General features: G+C 39.7%; 1 protein-coding gene across 2 annotated transcripts in view; it reads right to left on the bottom strand.

Annotated features, from left to right (window-relative positions):
- mylk5 (myosin, light chain kinase 5) overlaps nt 1-16,786 on the bottom strand; it is a 77,340-nt gene that overhangs the window by 12,147 nt on the left and 48,407 nt on the right. For both annotated transcript variants that reach the window (XM_059006593.1, XM_034055663.3), the window contains exons 9-18: nt 13,092-13,208; nt 11,903-12,055; nt 10,968-11,114; nt 10,169-10,330; nt 9,154-9,192; nt 7,658-7,785; nt 3,100-3,253; nt 2,509-2,823; nt 603-696; nt 61-264 (exon numbers count right to left, since the gene is read on the bottom strand). In XM_059006593.1, the coding sequence (XP_058862576.1) occupies nt 61-264; nt 603-696; nt 2,509-2,823; nt 3,100-3,253; nt 7,658-7,785; nt 9,154-9,192; nt 10,169-10,330; nt 10,968-11,114; nt 11,903-12,055; nt 13,092-13,208 (1,513 nt within the window). The remainder of the gene's footprint in view (nt 1-60; nt 265-602; nt 697-2,508; nt 2,824-3,099; nt 3,254-7,657; nt 7,786-9,153; nt 9,193-10,168; nt 10,331-10,967; nt 11,115-11,902; nt 12,056-13,091; nt 13,209-16,786) is intronic.

Genomic DNA, 16,786 nt, shown 5'->3' with positions numbered 1-16,786 from the left:
TTTGTCACTCAGGCACAAATACAACATTTACCACCGCCTTCCTGCCAGCCGGATACTCACTACTCCATCACCATGACAATGTCGCTGCGGTTCTCGAAGGCAGCCTGGCACTGCACCAGTTTCGGGTGGTGGAGGCTGTTCATGAGCTCAATCTCCCGCCGGGCGCTCGCCTTCTCCTTGGATGTGCGTGCCTTGTAGAACTTCCCAGCACTGACCTGCCCAGTCTCCTTGTGCAGGAGCTTGAAGACCTGTCCGAACTTCCCTCTGCGGAGTCAAAGACACAGCAATCATCAGCAACTCAGACACAGGACGTTTACTACTTCACTGAAGACAAAACATACAAATCATGCTGCTGCAATTTCCATCTAGCACATGTAGCCACTTGGGGTTTGGGAAGTGGAATCTGGATGTGTCATGTGTGAAACCCAGTTTTAGTTTCCTTGTCTAGTTCTGCAGCAGCTTTCAATCAGGACTTCATTTCCTATAATGCAATGCACTAAAGTATCATTTATTTACATTCCCAAAACTTCATGAAATGGAAAAAAAAAAAAACAGCAATGCTGCATTCATCACACTGAAAGTGCTGCTCTGGTATTACTTACACTCCAAGCCTTTCCAGCTGGTCATACAGGTCTGTCACTTTCTGAGTGGTGTTGATAGAGACCTGGCTATACTGCTGGGGCTCTCCATGCTTCTCTGAAAACAAGGCGCACAGGACATATTAGGAGAAACAAGATGTATTCCACACAAACAGGACCGAGCAGGAAGTGATGACACAAGAACCAAACGTGTCCATTTCAGAAGGCAGGCAGAGATCATAGCACCACATATGTGCTTTAAGGGATTTTGCACATTTAAATCCAGACAAGCCGAGAAAGGCTAAATAAACAAAATAATACTTTTGTAAAATAAACAAAAACCTAGGCTCATGAGCCGAATGAATACAACAATGAGGGCAAGCCTTCTGGCTTCCCTTTACACAGCTTTTAGTTTTGTACGCTTGTATCAGCACCACACTGGAGCTGCTTCTGAACTCCAGTCTCTCTCCTCTCACATGAGCTCCAGCTCTCTCATGTCTGTGACAGACCTAACAAGTGTCAATCAGCCACAGAGCTGCCTATATGGGAAGATGGTGGCTCCCTGTTAATCAAGTAGCCCCCGATTGTACCTGTGGAGGCGTGAGCAGCTCCTCCCAAGCCTTCCTGCAATTAACAAATAAATAAAACAAAATGGAGGGCTTTGTCCCTCAACTCCAAACCCTCTTTTAGGGAAAGCTAAAGGAATTCTTCTCTACTTAACCAATGTTGTGCTTGAAAAGGAGTGGCGTCAATAACATGGCAAAAATAGGGTAGTAGCCCAGCCTTCACAGCAAGTCTCCAGATAAACCAAATCATAAGCTACAGGATCGATAAAGTTCAGGCAGTGATTCTTGGTGGAGATTAAAGGGTCAGGAGGTAACATCAGTGAGAAGTCACACCGAGATATGAAGCACCCTGCCTTGAGCTGTAACCATGAGACTATAAAAACGGTGCTATGCTTTCCAAAGGTTCAACCTGGAAGGAGTACAATGGAGTGCCAGTGGATTGAGAACGTGGGTTTGTTCCATCAATATGCTTGAATCTGAAATAGCCATCAGCCACAAATTGGGGAAAAGTGTTTGACAGATGTGTGTCCCCTACATGGAGGAGAGGCATTAGGAGCACAAATGGAGTGACTAAATAACTTTGGCACGTATCCAAGCTTTGCAGTGTGCTAGTACAATGGTGCGCAAACTGTTTAAATGCCACCCCCCTTTTTTGGCATACATTTTGTTGTGCACCCCCACTACTTTTGACCTTATTTCTGATTGTTCCATTGTGATGTGAACAGCGCGTAGAGCGAACAGAAATAAAACAAATGTATTTCTATATTTGCTCACGTCATTCGCGCCGCTCGCTTCACTTGAGGTGTGCATTACTCCATTTAAATAAACAGTTAAGTATTTTGTATCCACTCGCGTTGTTCGCGTCTGGTGTGCATAGCCCTTTAACATGCAAGCATGTATTAAGCTAAATCTTGACTTTTTTTGGTTAAATTGAGGAAAAAATACACGATTTTCATTAAATCCGGAAAGAAAACACCCATACATGGAAGCCGCCATTTTGACTCTGTTCACTGCAATTTCACTGACACTCGCCACTTCAAGCATAATTTCTCCGGTTCTACAAGTCCTAGAGTGATTGTTAATGGCTCATTTGAAAGATAAGAACTTGGACTAATTAGCTGTCATTTATGTATTTATTTAAAATGGTCTATCCTTTAAAAAAAAAAAAAACACATTTCTGACAGAACTGCCCCTTTTGTCATAGTCGTGCCCCCCTCTTATGTTCTTACTGACTCCCCACTTTGTGCACCACTGTGCTAGTATGTGAGTAGAACACACAAGAAAACCCTGATAACCTTTTAATAATTTGATAGTATGTAATTGAAAAACAGTGTGGTAACACATACAGTACACTGCCTCTATACCTTCCACATTGTCCATCCTGATGGTGTCTGACTCCTGGCTGGGCTCACTCTCTCCGGCCACGTTGCTGGCTCTCACTCTGAAGCGGTACTCAGCGTGGGGCTCCAAGCCAGTGTGCACGTGGTATGAAGTGCTACTGCAGGAGGTAGTCAGATCTGTCCAGCCGCCCCTGCTGTCCAGACCCTCCTTCCTCACCTCCACTCTGTAGCGGGTGACCGCACTGCCCCCGTCGTAGCAGGGACCAGACCAGGACAGGGTCAGGGAGCCCGACCTCACCTGAGAGATGTAGGGCTGGCCTGCAGGGGGCTGGGGGCGATCTGAAAGACAAAACAGACATGAAATACTTAGAATCTTCAATTGACAATGGGACATATTTTCCACTGTGGGCAAATTACCCATGTAATACAATCACTATGGGTGGGACAATGTGCCTGTGATTTGTCTATAATGAAAAATATATGCCAGGAGGTTTTTGTCATTGAAGTGTCTTTTAGTATTTCTCAATTTAGCACTATTGAGCGTTTTATAGTTCTGGATATTTTTGACTTACACAATCTGTTTATTAGAAATGCTGTCCTTCACCCGTGCCTTACCAATGACTGTGAGTGTGATGTGGTGCTGTGCGTGGCCGCTGCGGTCTCGCACGAGCAGTGTGTAACAGCCCGAGTCGTCCGGCCGCACGTCGCTGATCAGCAGCCTGCTCCTCCGCTCTGACGTCTCTACCCGTGTGCGGGGGCCATCACTGATCTGGGAGACAGGACACTGCATTTCAATACCAGCACATCACACTGATCTGGGAGGCAGGACACTGCATTTCAATACCAGCACATCACACTGATCTGGGAGGCAGGACACTGCATTTCAATACCAGCAAACCAGTGCATGATCCTGATCCAAGACAGATCACAGCATTTCAATACCAGAAAACCAGCGCTTCCAACTCTTCTTACCACTAAGTTTCCATAAGACACACAGGCCTAAATTTATAAAGGGGAAAGACCACAAAAAGCCACATAGTGTGCATGTTCAGTACAGCCGCACTCATCGTCAAAATAGCTACCTATTTTATAAGACTAATTAGGTAAAGCAGGTGATTCCGCAATCAACCAATTTAAATACCCCTCACCACAATTAGCAGTGGAGAATTACACACCTCTCACAATAAATAGCGGGTTTGGGTCGACCCTGTGTGTGTAGGCTACACATTCCAAAAGAAAATGAATGGCACACAAAGACCTCAGCCTGGTACTAGCCATGGTGATGAGGATGCTCAGAAGCGAAAACTGAAATTTACCAATATGGAATTGGTGATTTTAGTACAAGCAGTACTTGTAACACATGAAGATGTGTTACAAGCTCGAAATACATCACCAGGGCAAATGAATAAAATATGGAATGTGCGGTGGCTTCTTAATAAACAAATGTACCACTTCAGAGTTTGTAGTTTAGGTTGCTTATACATTACGACACATCATCCAGTTACTGTGCTTCGTATATTAGTTCAACTTCTTATTTCGTATAGAATAATTCCAGGCACATAGACTTTTCAAACTTCAGGAACAATAAGTTTTATTTACTTACATCTATGGCAGTCAAACTGGTAGATAATCCTTCTATTGTTGTACAGCAATATGTTCAGCAACAATATAGCTGCATACGAACAGTCTTCAGTTTAACTACGACATATCTTCTTAAAGTCTTATGCAGTTACAACTCTCCTATTTATGTGTGTCAGTATTTCTTAATCTGTGTATGAGTCTAAAGCATATCTGTATGGTATATATGGTCGAAAAACTGTACTTGCTCTAGCTACAAACTAACTGTGTCACCTGTCCCTCTGTCTTTTTTTTTTTTTTTTTTTTTAATCATTTTCTTTCCAGCTCAAATTTAACAATACTACCTGAACCAGTATTGTTAAACACCAGAATCCCATATTACAAAAAATACATTCTGTAGGCACTACTAAAATAACGGTGGAGAATGAGCATTGTATATGACACTTTCTTTCATGCACCTCGGAATATCGTTCCATCTTTTCAATAGGGTACCGGTATTATAAACTGTAATTTACAAAATGACTTGATCAGAAGGGTTGAAAAATTAGCTCTTTGTAAAATGTTATTAAATGTTTCTTTGTTCTTGAAAACGATGTCTCCTTCTTGCTGCAGACAAATGAACGCCTGCTTTTCAATTCTTAAAATAAACAAATACTAGTCCCGCAATTACCGGCAGCTTTAATACATTAGACGAATATTTAATAGACCTCATTTGCAAAATCCCCTCCCAATTTTAGTGGTTTCGTGCAGAAATGCCCCAGAATTACATATACATATACAGAATTACATATGCATCAAGGGCTAAAGCGCACAGAGAAATTGTCATCGCAAATCACGTGTTAATTGCATGTTTACGCCATTCAGTGCAGGTACGGACTGGGTCTACACATCGGCCCTGGCGTTTTAAAGTGCACTGGCTCACGTTGAGGCTGCGACGATACGTAGTAAGAATAAAATGCGGAATTTGCGTTCTGACAGAGAATTACATAAGACGTTTAGCAAATTTCAATTACTGAACTAAAAACAGGCTATCTTGTGACGGGACTGTTTTACTGTTTGCTGTAAATATAAGAAAGTTTACAAACGAGAGGAGGCCCCATTCAGCCCATCTTGCTCGTTTGGTTGTTAGTAGCTTATTGATCCCAGAATCTCATCAAGCAGCTTTTTGAAGGATCCCATGGTGTCAGCTTCAACAACATTACTGGGGAGCTGGTTCCAGACCCTCACAATTCTGTGTAAAAAAGTGCCACCTATTTTCTGTTCTGAATGCCCCTTTATCTAATCTCCATTTGTGACCCACTTGTTTCTTTTTTCAGCTCAAAAAAGTCCCCTGGGTCGACATTGTCTATACCTTTTAGGATTTTGAATGCTTGAATCAGATCACCGCATAGTCTTCTTTGTTCAAGACTGAATAGATTCAAGCATACGCTCCAGGTCAGATTTTATGCAAACAGCTGATCCCTACAAGAAAATAGTTTGAAACCACAGGAGACCTACAGGCATATTTGGAATACAGTGTACAATGGGTTTGCTTATTTATGTCAGTAGCCTAATATGTTATTATTGCAGACATTTAGGAGGTAATATCCAAGGTAATTTTAACATGCTTTTATATGCAAGACAGCGATGCCAAGGGTTGGCTGTCCTAAAAGAGATTCACAGCCCCAAAGAGAGATTCAAGGCATTGGGACAGATACGCACCTTCAATTAAAACGTAGTTTCTATTCACGCCACAGAATTTATAAATGGCAGTATAGACACTACCATGCAAATGAAACCATTGCATTAATGAGGTGTGGTATAAATAAAAACAAACTATATTTTCTTGTAGGGATCAGCTGTTTGCACAAAATCTCACCTGGAGTTTACGCTGCGTAGTCCGACCTAGAGTTTATGCGATTGTTTTAAATGTGACGTTCTATAAAGTTAGAAATTTACTTTTAAAGTTTGCGACCCGACACCAGTTAGCGAAAGCGTCAAATACAGTAAACACGGTCTCTGGCAGCGCTTTGTGCTTATATGATCACTGATAGGTTGAAAACAAGAACGCCCGCCCTTGCACATTATTTCTTAGTGCCAATTGGTTAAAACGCTAAATGCCAGCACCCGCATAGCAATACAATTGGCTGAATAGCTGTGCCTCGGCATGTAGTCTCCATGGTTACCTGAGGCCCCATTTCCATATTTGTTGTCTCGAAGCGCCTGAGTAAAAATATTTTAAATATTTATATCTATATACTGCACTGACAATGCGTGAGATAAGCTTAGGAATGTGTGCGAGCGTGAGATAGCATGCTGATGTGCGAGTCTCACTTCCAGTGAGGGAGAGTTGACATGTCGATGAACATACAGATCAGCCTACTTTCTACCTTCACTACTACTGTTCTATATTTATCTTCTTTCTACCAACGTTCTGTTTCATGAAATAAAAGGACTACACTCAGACAAGTTATGAATGTGTAGCTCCGTCTACTGGCCAAGGCAAAATAATATTAAAGAGGACCTGTGGATCAGCCTGCTGCTGGCTCTCCTAGAGATCGGCACTCACATTTTACGCTAAATCACCTAATTCTGCAAATTGAATTGTTGCTCAATAACACGAATATCTGCCACAGGATGAGGGATATAATTTACTAACATTTCATTCGCACCACGATCACGATTCCCAAGTTGAAGTTGATTACGATGGTAGAGAAGGGCCGGGACGACGAAACAAATGAGTTATTTTAACACATTTTTGTGCTTCAGCTTCTAGAATCTTCTGCTTGTTTTCTCGGCTCCAACTTTTCGTTAATTTGATTTATCCACCTTTCTAACAGGGAGTGTTTTTTTTTTTTTTTTTTTTTTTTAAATAAAGTTGCTGAGAGGGAAGTCCCCTCAATTTGTATTTTATTACATTATTTTAGGTGAGTTCTTAATGTAGTAAGTCATTTGAAGTCTTTTGTATTTGATTAATTAACAAGTACACAATAGCGAAAGCAAACAAAAAAGACGTTTACTTTTTTTTCCCCCTCATGATCACCGGCCCACTAACGCACCGACCCTCTGGCATTTGCCAGAGCTGCCAGATGGCCAGTCCTGATTACGTGTGTTTTATAAATCCCATTCAACAATTCAGAACCCTCGGCACCCGTTTTACTGTCGTAAAATATGTGCAATCCTTTTATAAATCTGGGCCACGGTCTTTTCTGTATTGTACATGTATTTCTCCTGGGAAAATACCATATCTCCCTGTCCTTGTGGTCTGTATAAAAGTAAGTTGTTTGTAAAATGGTATGGTGCATCCAAAGTGGATGCAGTAAAGAAATGTATTATACAAAAGCAAAACAATAGCATTAATGCAAAATACTTGAAAACATAAAAATATTTTTTTTTTTAAAAAAGATCAGTGATCAATGACAAATGTTGGACTAGAAGTCTTGACTTGAAGATAGTGAAAAAGACTTCGTCGAAACTTTGTCATTGAATTATTTCTATATTAAGCATGATTTTAAAAAATTGTAAAGCACAAAAGAATACAGCATGTACAATATTTATTTATGCAATACTGAATTGAGCTCATTGTGAATGTTTTGTCTATGAACATTTGTTGTACCTTTTGTTTCTGTTGTATCCAGCAGGCGGCGACAGGGAGTCTAGCGTCAAACCGACAACTCAGCTCTGCTTGCTCTCCAACCCTCACCTCCACCTGAGTCTGCAGGTCCAGCAGCCGCAGAGGGGAGTCTGGGAAACAAGGACCCCCAGCGTTAGAGGGCTGCACAGAGCACGGCATTCTCGGATCATGTCAAATTGTACTCCAAAATGTCAAATAAAATGACACTGAAAAACAGATTTAACACATGGCACGGATGCAGACACAGAGCCATCTAGTAGATTGCAATGGCTTTAGTTCCCAAGCAGTACACCAGGATCGCAGTGCATGTCTGTTGGAAATATTTAAGGCAGCATCTCAAAATGAGCAATTAGGAATAATAGTCCTTTATATTCTTTTGGTTCCTGTACATTTTGTTGTATATGAAGTAACTCCTACAGTTATGTGTGCTAACTTACAGAGCCGATTCACAACTCTTTGTAAAACCTGCACAAGCAGATAGACATTCAAGGGTTAGTTGTTGATGTTCTCAATTTCCCCAATAGAGAACATCAGTCTTCCAAGTCACAACTACTATTTGTTAAGACAGTGACCCTAGTTGGAGTTCTCAATGGAGAATTTGTTTGTAGAACATGCTGTTGATTTTTTTTTTTTTTACATTAGTTAGTTAATTTATGGTAATCTATAAACTATTAAAAGTACTGTTGACATAAAGAATGCCTATAAACAATTTTAAACCCATTTATCTGACAATCAACTAACAGAAAACTAATATTAACAAATAAGGAAATACAGTCAAGGGAGGTAATATTTTTTTGAACAGTACTATCAGGATACATAACCACAAATATATTTATGTTATGTTACTTGGGCCTGCGGGTCTCCACATACAAATATGTATTCATGTAGTTAACAATAAAACCTGCCTGACAACTGGGGGTGATTCAGCAAAAACAAAGAACTCAGGTGATGGCATGGTGCTGCAGACACAGCAGTGGACACCATTTAGAACAGCAACCATGCAGTCAAACTGATACTAAACTTAAACTGAAGCCAAAGGCATGTACATCAGTTTCTGATAAGCACTACATTTTTTCATGTTTACATACTTGGAATGGTTTATCCAAAAGCAACATTCCATTATGTTTTTTGAAAACTGTCTTTACATGTCTTTTGAAATCTAACATGCTTCTTAGTTTTATTGCAAGCAGGATTATTTCAAGCATGTACAAATGCAGACTTTCATTTTAGTTGACCGTTTTTATTTTCACTTCTGCTTCTTTCATTGTTCTAATGAAATCCTGTTTCCACTTGAGCATAATATTACATGCCTTCTGGCCTAGGTTTAAATTTCCCCTGAAAATGGCAGGCTATTACTTTATCACATGTATTACTGAAACAACATTAACCTGCTTCATCTTCAAAACAGCACATGGTATTTACATTTCCACTCAGGCTTTGTTTAAAAAAAACTTTTAAGAAAACAAAGTGACAATTACCTGAACTTGAAGTTGGCTTCCTCTTTGGTGTGACAGGACCTGTGAAAACAGACTTCACAGTAACACTGAAACCAGTTGAATTGGTTTGGGCAGCAGCTGGCTGTTACTGAATAATCATTGGCTGAGGATTTGGTAGGCTAATTGCTTCTTGGACAAAGTTGTTAACAATGTAACCATGTGCTAATAGATCCCCCAGCTGATAGCTCTCATTCTGATACTTCTTTGACTGAAACATGCTGCTACTTTTTAGTATAAAATTATGATTCTTGATCTACAGAATTCCCCTCTTGTATCCTCTGCATTGTGACCAAGTTATTCTGGGGTATGTAAATGACACTTTGAAAGATAGTTGAAAAGAAATAGGTACAATTATCATTTGGAATCGAAAATGTAATACAAACTGAGATTTGGTTGGGACATTCTATAGTTATTAGGAGTATCAAGCCCATAAAGCATTTACTATTTGTTCTAATAAAATGAAAACATGCCCTTTAAAATCTTCAAATAATTCAGACGATTAATATAAGAGCTCATACATGCCCCTAGTTCTGCAATATCAGCAATTTGATTTTTGTTTTGTCAAAAACTAAAATTGCAAACTAAATGCTTTGTGAATATGGCCATCATAATCAACCTGTTTGTATGTCAAAATGTCAAACTGGCTGTACGTGGGTGAAGGCCATGTTGATTACTTTGTCATGACACTGATTGCTCTAGTTTTGTATTTGCAGGTGTGGAGGAGGATGTTTGTCCCTGATGCTTGTTTGCAACATAACAAGCCGCACTCCTTGCCTCCAGGTGAACTGCAGGGTTCAAAGTTATGAAGACAGGTTTCAGCTCGCTCATCTTACAGCTTACAACTTACTCAACTGATCATCTTGTCTACCTGATTATTACGTAATTCAGGGCAAATGCCCACAACACAGAATTTGTAATAAATGGTATCTATGTGATGATTATGAAGTATGGTAAACATTTGATTATGGGATATAGTTTGGACTAAACCCTGTCCTACCTGTAATGTGGCTGCGGCCCGGCTCTCCACTGCGCACTCTGCTGTTCTCAGGGGCCTGGGGCGGTGCTGCTGAAGCTTTTGACCTGCCTCTCTGTTCTGTGATGCCGTCTACAGCAGGTGCCTGTATTTTTCTGCTTCTGTCCATGCCAACGGTTTCAAAGTCTGTAGGTAAACACATTTTCTTAAGAATATCAAGGATCTAAAAAAGGATCACTTCAGATCCAGAGGCTGAGCAAATACAATACCCTTCACAGGATCTTACTAGTGTAAGAGATGTGAATACTCCAGGGAAGGCATGCTTTTTAATATTCAGGTGAACAGGTGTTCAGAGTGTTGGCAGGCTAATCAAAATCAGTATGATTTCTCAACACAAAATGATTAGCACTAATCTTGGACTACCGTAGCTAAAGTAGCATTAGGTTGTCCAAGACTTGTGCTAATCGGGGTCTATGGAACCAGCCTGTGGTCTGTTTTTGTTTTTTAATTCTTGGATGTTAGCGCATAACACTGATCCTAATCTTTAAAGAACAGATGGTTATCCAGCTACTTTTTCTGTATATATCTTTGCAAGTGCCATACAAGGTATTCTGTGTACTGTAGTAACATATAATTACTCAATAACAGTCTGACAGAAACATCTCCAGATTCAGGTACTTTCAATAATTTAATCTAGACCTGCTCCAGCTGCCAGCAACATGAGTGTGGGTGCTGTGGGATTTAGTTAAGTGATAAATAAGCATCCAGGAGGTTGTGTGGGGAGTGTATGTTTGTAATCAGCTTCTTCTAAACCATGTCTTACCTTCGCGGTGCCTGTGGCCCCTCTCTCCCCTGTTGTTCCCAGAGGCCTGGGGCAGTGCTGCTGAGACTGGGCTGCTGTCCTTTGACCTGCCGTTCACAGCCGCACACTTTATCTTCATGCTTCGGTCCGTGCAGATACTTTCAAAGTCTGTCGTTAAATAACAAAATGTGGGAAGGAGTTCAGAAGGATAAAACAGCTCATCTCAGTTATGTTGTTTATTTCTTCATGTTGTCTTTTGTTCTTTTAATGTGCAGAAGCTTCCTTCGCAGATGCTGACATTTCCTGTTTTTCTTATTAGATTAAGTTTTCATTTTAGCTGGGAGACATTGTAATATGGTGATCAGAATAGAATTCAGTCTCTGTTTTCAGTTCTGGTCACCACATTACCAGAAGGACATTGTGGTCCTGGAGAGAGTCCAATGAAGAGCAAACAAACTCAAGGCTTAAATGATGAGCTACAAAGATAGGTTGCAGGAACCACATTTATTTAGCCTGGAACAAAGAAGAATGGGGGGTGAGTGAAGTCTTTACAATCTTCAAAGGAACTGACAAAGTTAAGACTAAATCATACTTTATTAAGCGCAGCACAGAAACCAGGACCAGGGGACACAGTTGGAAATTAAGTGGAGGCAGACTTTGGACAGTGTATGAGACTCTTTACACAGGGAGCTGGTGGGGGTATAGAATGGGCTACCTATTCATGTTGTTGAGGCAGAATCAAAAAGAAACATAAGATACAACAAAAGAGACAGTTCTTCACACAGAGAGTGGTGAGGGTATGGAATGGGATACCTAGTCATGCTGTTCATGCTGAATCATTGGGATTCTTAAAAACCAGATTGGACTAAGTTTTGAGATCAGTCAGCTACTAGGAACCAGATGAGTATTGAATGGCCAAATTGCATCCCCTTCTTACAGTATTTTCGTAGATGTACCTCTCACACACACAGCCGCACTGCTCGATGTTTTGCCAGCTCTGTTCTCTGCCACACAGGTGTAGGCACCAGCATCTTCAGGCAGGCATTCCTTCACCACCAGGCGTGCCTCACTTCCCTGGAAGAAGGGTTGGCCAAACTGGACAGTTTCACCTGGAGAAAGGATGTGGAACTAATTTATGTCAATGGGTAATATTGGGTTTGCATTCATTTTGACCAACTGAAGTGTGCTAGTATGAAGAAGGGAGTTACTATAATCAATTCCCAAAGGCACCTGAGCACGGGTCAGTAGATGAACACAGAGGCTGAAGCCTATAGTAGCTATATTTCTCAAATGACAATGTTCATTCAAGCTCAAAATTTAAAAAATGACACCAAGCAATGTTTGCTGAAGTTTCAGAAAGTAATTATCCAGCCCCCTTCGCTGATTTACAAATAGCCACATGGTTTTAAAAGTACTTTCTTTCTCCTTCTCTCAGATCTTGGTAATGTATCTCCATAGTCTACAACAGGGGTGGCCAACCCTGGTCCTGGAGAGCCACAGTCCAGCAGGTTGTATAGGCAACCCTTAAATCATCAATTTCTGAAGAATGTAAGTTGTTGATCAATTTAGCAAGTTCATTTGTCAATTAAATCAGGAGTGGTCAGCTGTGGTCCATGAGAGCTGCATGGTGTTCAGGTTTTTGCCACAAATTATCTCTAAATTACTTAATTGAACAAATTACTATTTACATTGAAAAAAAGTACTGCTTAACTAGTCAAAATTAAATTGTTCCAGGTCTTTAGAAAGTGATGATTAAGGGTTACTTATAAAATCTGCTGGATTGTGGCTCTCCAGGACCAGGGTTGGCCATCTCTGGTCTAGAAGGTAGTAGCAATTTGCAAAGTGTTAGCATATAGCTCTGCACAATGTTCAGTATGAAATGTATCTGAAAGATATACAATGGTCTGTGCATTAGGGGTCTGGCCTGCCATGGACATTTTGAAAATGTAATCTGAGGCTACTTTTTCATTTTAGATTTATGGATGAACAATATTGATATTATGTTTTTGGTTAAGGCTTTAGTGTTTTAACAGAGACCCTTGATGGTAAGTATAATATAAGACAGACATCAGGCAGTGTTAGCAAAGAGCCCTGAGTGTGAGGATGGCAGTATAACATTAACATGGTTTCAGAGGCTCTTCTTACCATTATGAAGCCAGGAAATGTGAATGGGTTGCGTTCCTGTGATAACACCCTGAAGAGCGATGTCACTTCCTTCGTCCACAGTGCAGTCTGCAAGAGGCTGAGTGAACACCGGGGGTTCTGAAAGGGGTCACCAAGAATTAAGGACTGTTTTTAGCTAATCAGATTGCAAGACATCAAGCCATGGAACAGTAACCATTAATATATGGATTCATATATAGGTCTCTAATGTGCAGTTTGGAAAGAAACAAATGATGAGACGTAAGATCGAGGTCCTGTTGTAAGTGACTCTGCAGCAGCAGTTGTGATACATAGTTCACTTTAAGTCTCTGAAAGTCGCTTTGGATAAAACGTCTGCTAAAGGACTAAATAATAATGTTACAGCAAACATTTATTTTCATTTTAAACATATGTGGAACTACATTAGATTAAAGAAATGTGTTTGCAATCCTTGGTCACTTCTATTTTTCTTTGATTCACCTTTCGGACGCTGTGGTGTTGAAAAGAAATGTTCACAGGAAGACCAGTTGCTCACCTGATCACTGGTTAAAACTGATTTATGAGCAAAGATATGTGAATATAAATACGTACATACTGATATAGCTTAGTGTGGCAGGGCAGAAGCCCTGCTGGTGTAAATAGTGTGTGGGGGGATGTAAGGTTGGCAGGGATGGGGTTAAGTCTGTTTCTACCAGGAATCATTGTAACCCCCTGCCTGGTTACAATATATATATATATGGTTTTTTATCACAGTTAAACTGCTGTTTTTTGGTCAGTGTAAGTTACTATTTTTTGCACCGCTGTGATGCAGGAGCAGGGGTTAAGTATTTTTCACAAACTACCCAGGAAGCTCTCAGTCCATTTGTTTATCTTGGAGAAAACAACACAAACAAGATCACAGATATAGCAATAGAGAAAACATCAAGATGAGAAAGTCTGCTTCATACAGACTTGGAGGTTAAGTGGTTCTGTACATGTTTATTTATAACAAACGAATAAACACCAAGCTCTCCCAGTGACTAAGCTCTCAGTACACTTTAATGCAGCGGTAATTACAGGGCCGTGTTCATCATAAAAGGACCTTCCAATTAATGACTTCACACACGGTTCCACTTTGATGCCTTGGCATTAACCTTTTCCCTGCCAAGCCTGCTACATGGTATTCTGCAGCTCCATTCTGTCACAATGGGGTTTGACAAGGTCTTTCTTCCAGCCTTGTGCTTAACCCCGTAATTGAACACAATAAACCTCAATCCCTTAGTAAAAGCATTGCAAAGTGTTGTAAAGTACAGTTTAGCATTGTAAAGAGGTCAAGTATGGTAAATGATATGTAAAACCATGATAAACTATGGTAAATGCATGGAAAAACTGCCATGCAAATTTACCTTGGTAAACTAAAGTGCTTCATTATACCTGCATTTAAATTTTAGGACAGCGGTATTAACATGCTTCTATTTCTAAATTAGACCCCAATGTTCTTGTTACAGCTTCCAGGAGAGTTTCAACTGATTTTACACGTTGTTTGCTCCATTTATGGACTAGCCAATGTGAATTCAGGTAGTCCAGGACTCCTGCTATCGTGTCTGTGAAACATGCTGCATGTGTACAGACTGAATGCATCTTTTCACAAAAAAAGGTTAATTGAATTGAACCTAAATGCTGGATAAAGTCAATTTGAAAGCGATTCATGTTTAGTTTAGAGTAAATTGTACTTTGTACTTTGACGGTTTTTTTTAAATGACACCTTCCTGACCTCACAACTGCTGACAGTTTGTGTACTTCCTTTAATCACCAATCCTTATTCAAAATAACAACTTGTCACGGTTGTACTTGGATGGAGAAAATGTTCAGTTGAGTTATAAAATAAATCAGGGGTTATGCATTAAAACAGACAGTGTTACGAGAATATCCAAACCAACCAACATCAGGATTAATATTGCTGTCTGAGTTACTGGCATGTTTCAAATTACGTATTTAAATGAACCCAAGCCTGATTATAATGTCAGCGCTGATGGTAGAGATAGTACAGTCCCACCAAGGACTATAGATACCAAACAGCTCACAGATAAATAGAAAGAAAGACTAAACACTCAACAGAATAAATACTTAAAAATGAACTTTTTTTTTTAATAAAGCATCTATATAAAAAAAAAAACATTATTATGTTATTTTGCAATACAACAGATAAAATAAAAAAATAATAATGTAGAAACAATGTAGATATAATAATAATAATAATAATAATAATAATAATAATAATAATAATAATAATAATAAGGGAAAATTAGGGAAAATAGACCAGTACGCAGTAGCTCATCTAGTTTCCGCTGACCACGGGTCACACAGATATTATAAGTGACTGTAAAACTACACAAAGGTATGTGGCCATATAATGGCTCTGTTACAAATACATGTGGAAAGTGAATGTGGAACTGTGTGATACTGGCTTCCCTAAATTACAGTTATATATATATATATATATATATATATATATATATATAGCCAAAAGTTGTGCAAACTACATACTGTCCCTACTACCACCCAGCTTTTATAGGTATAGTGTACCATGACATGACATGTTATCACAATGATTAGCAGATGATTTTAACTGTGCTCAGTCAGTGAACTACTGATAAGAGGTGATGCCATCCCGATGTTGTACTGTACATTCCGCTTGACAAGGCCCACTTGTTTTCAAACATTACCTCTTGCTCAGGGTCCCTCACACACATAAATTTGATAACTCTTTCAGAACGTATAACCAGTTTTGAACTCAAGAGAAGTCTTGACTTGTTTAAACATTGCATTAACCAAAACCTTTTTGTACCGCTGTATCAGACAATGACTCTTCTTCTCTTGCACAGGCGCTTTGTGGTAGAATGTATTTGAACTGTACCTGTAAGCAGTTTTACTTGTGGTATGTCATTCTTCCCTGACCTTCATCAGCAATGATTAGCAGGACATGCTTTTGCAAGATGCAATTGTGCCTTAACATATTTTACCAACATTGCAACAATAAGGTTCCCTACTCTAGCTGCATGAGATGGCAATTAAGCAGCTATTTAAAACCTGTAAAGGCCTACAGTATTTCAGTGTTACCATTTCTCAACTGTAAATATAGTCAACAAATCATGAATACCAAAAAACAGTTCAAATGGTGTCAGAGATGAGTTGACGGATTAGAGGAAAACACATGTGGCAGTGAAACGGTTAATTCCTAGTATTGTGCAGCAAATAATTATTTTGTTAATGGAACTAGCAGTGCTTCCTGACCATAGCGTGTGAATACTGTTCAAAAACAATGCCCTTTTATCAGTGTGTGAATTCCTCCCAAATTGTTTATAATTCACCCCACAAATATTCCTTCAGTGTCTATTGATATGTCTGCAAGATTAACCTTCGATTTCCTTACATTTGCTTTGCTCAAGTTTCCCCTTTCTTCTGAACCATTGCTTTAGTATCTTAATGGCAGTTTTAACATGAAATGGCTAAATAACTCCATAGCATCGAAAAACCCCAATCTACTTTCAAAATGTAAACATACAGTGGCAAAAACAATAGTAAAAACACATTTGTCTGGAGCAAAGTAGCCATGAATGTGCTGCTTGCAGATAAAACCTGTAAACGGTATACGACTGCCACTCTGACAAGAAGGCACCTAACAGGCACTGCTGCCAATGCGTGTGCACCGCAAAGAA

Source organism: Acipenser ruthenus, chromosome 33 (genome assembly GCF_902713425.1).
Source record: "Acipenser ruthenus chromosome 33, fAciRut3.2 maternal haplotype, whole genome shotgun sequence".
NCBI classification, from domain to species: domain Eukaryota; kingdom Metazoa; phylum Chordata; class Actinopteri; order Acipenseriformes; family Acipenseridae; genus Acipenser; species Acipenser ruthenus.
Note: the sequence above shows the minus strand (reverse complement) of the source record. Positions and strands in the feature narration are given on the sequence as shown.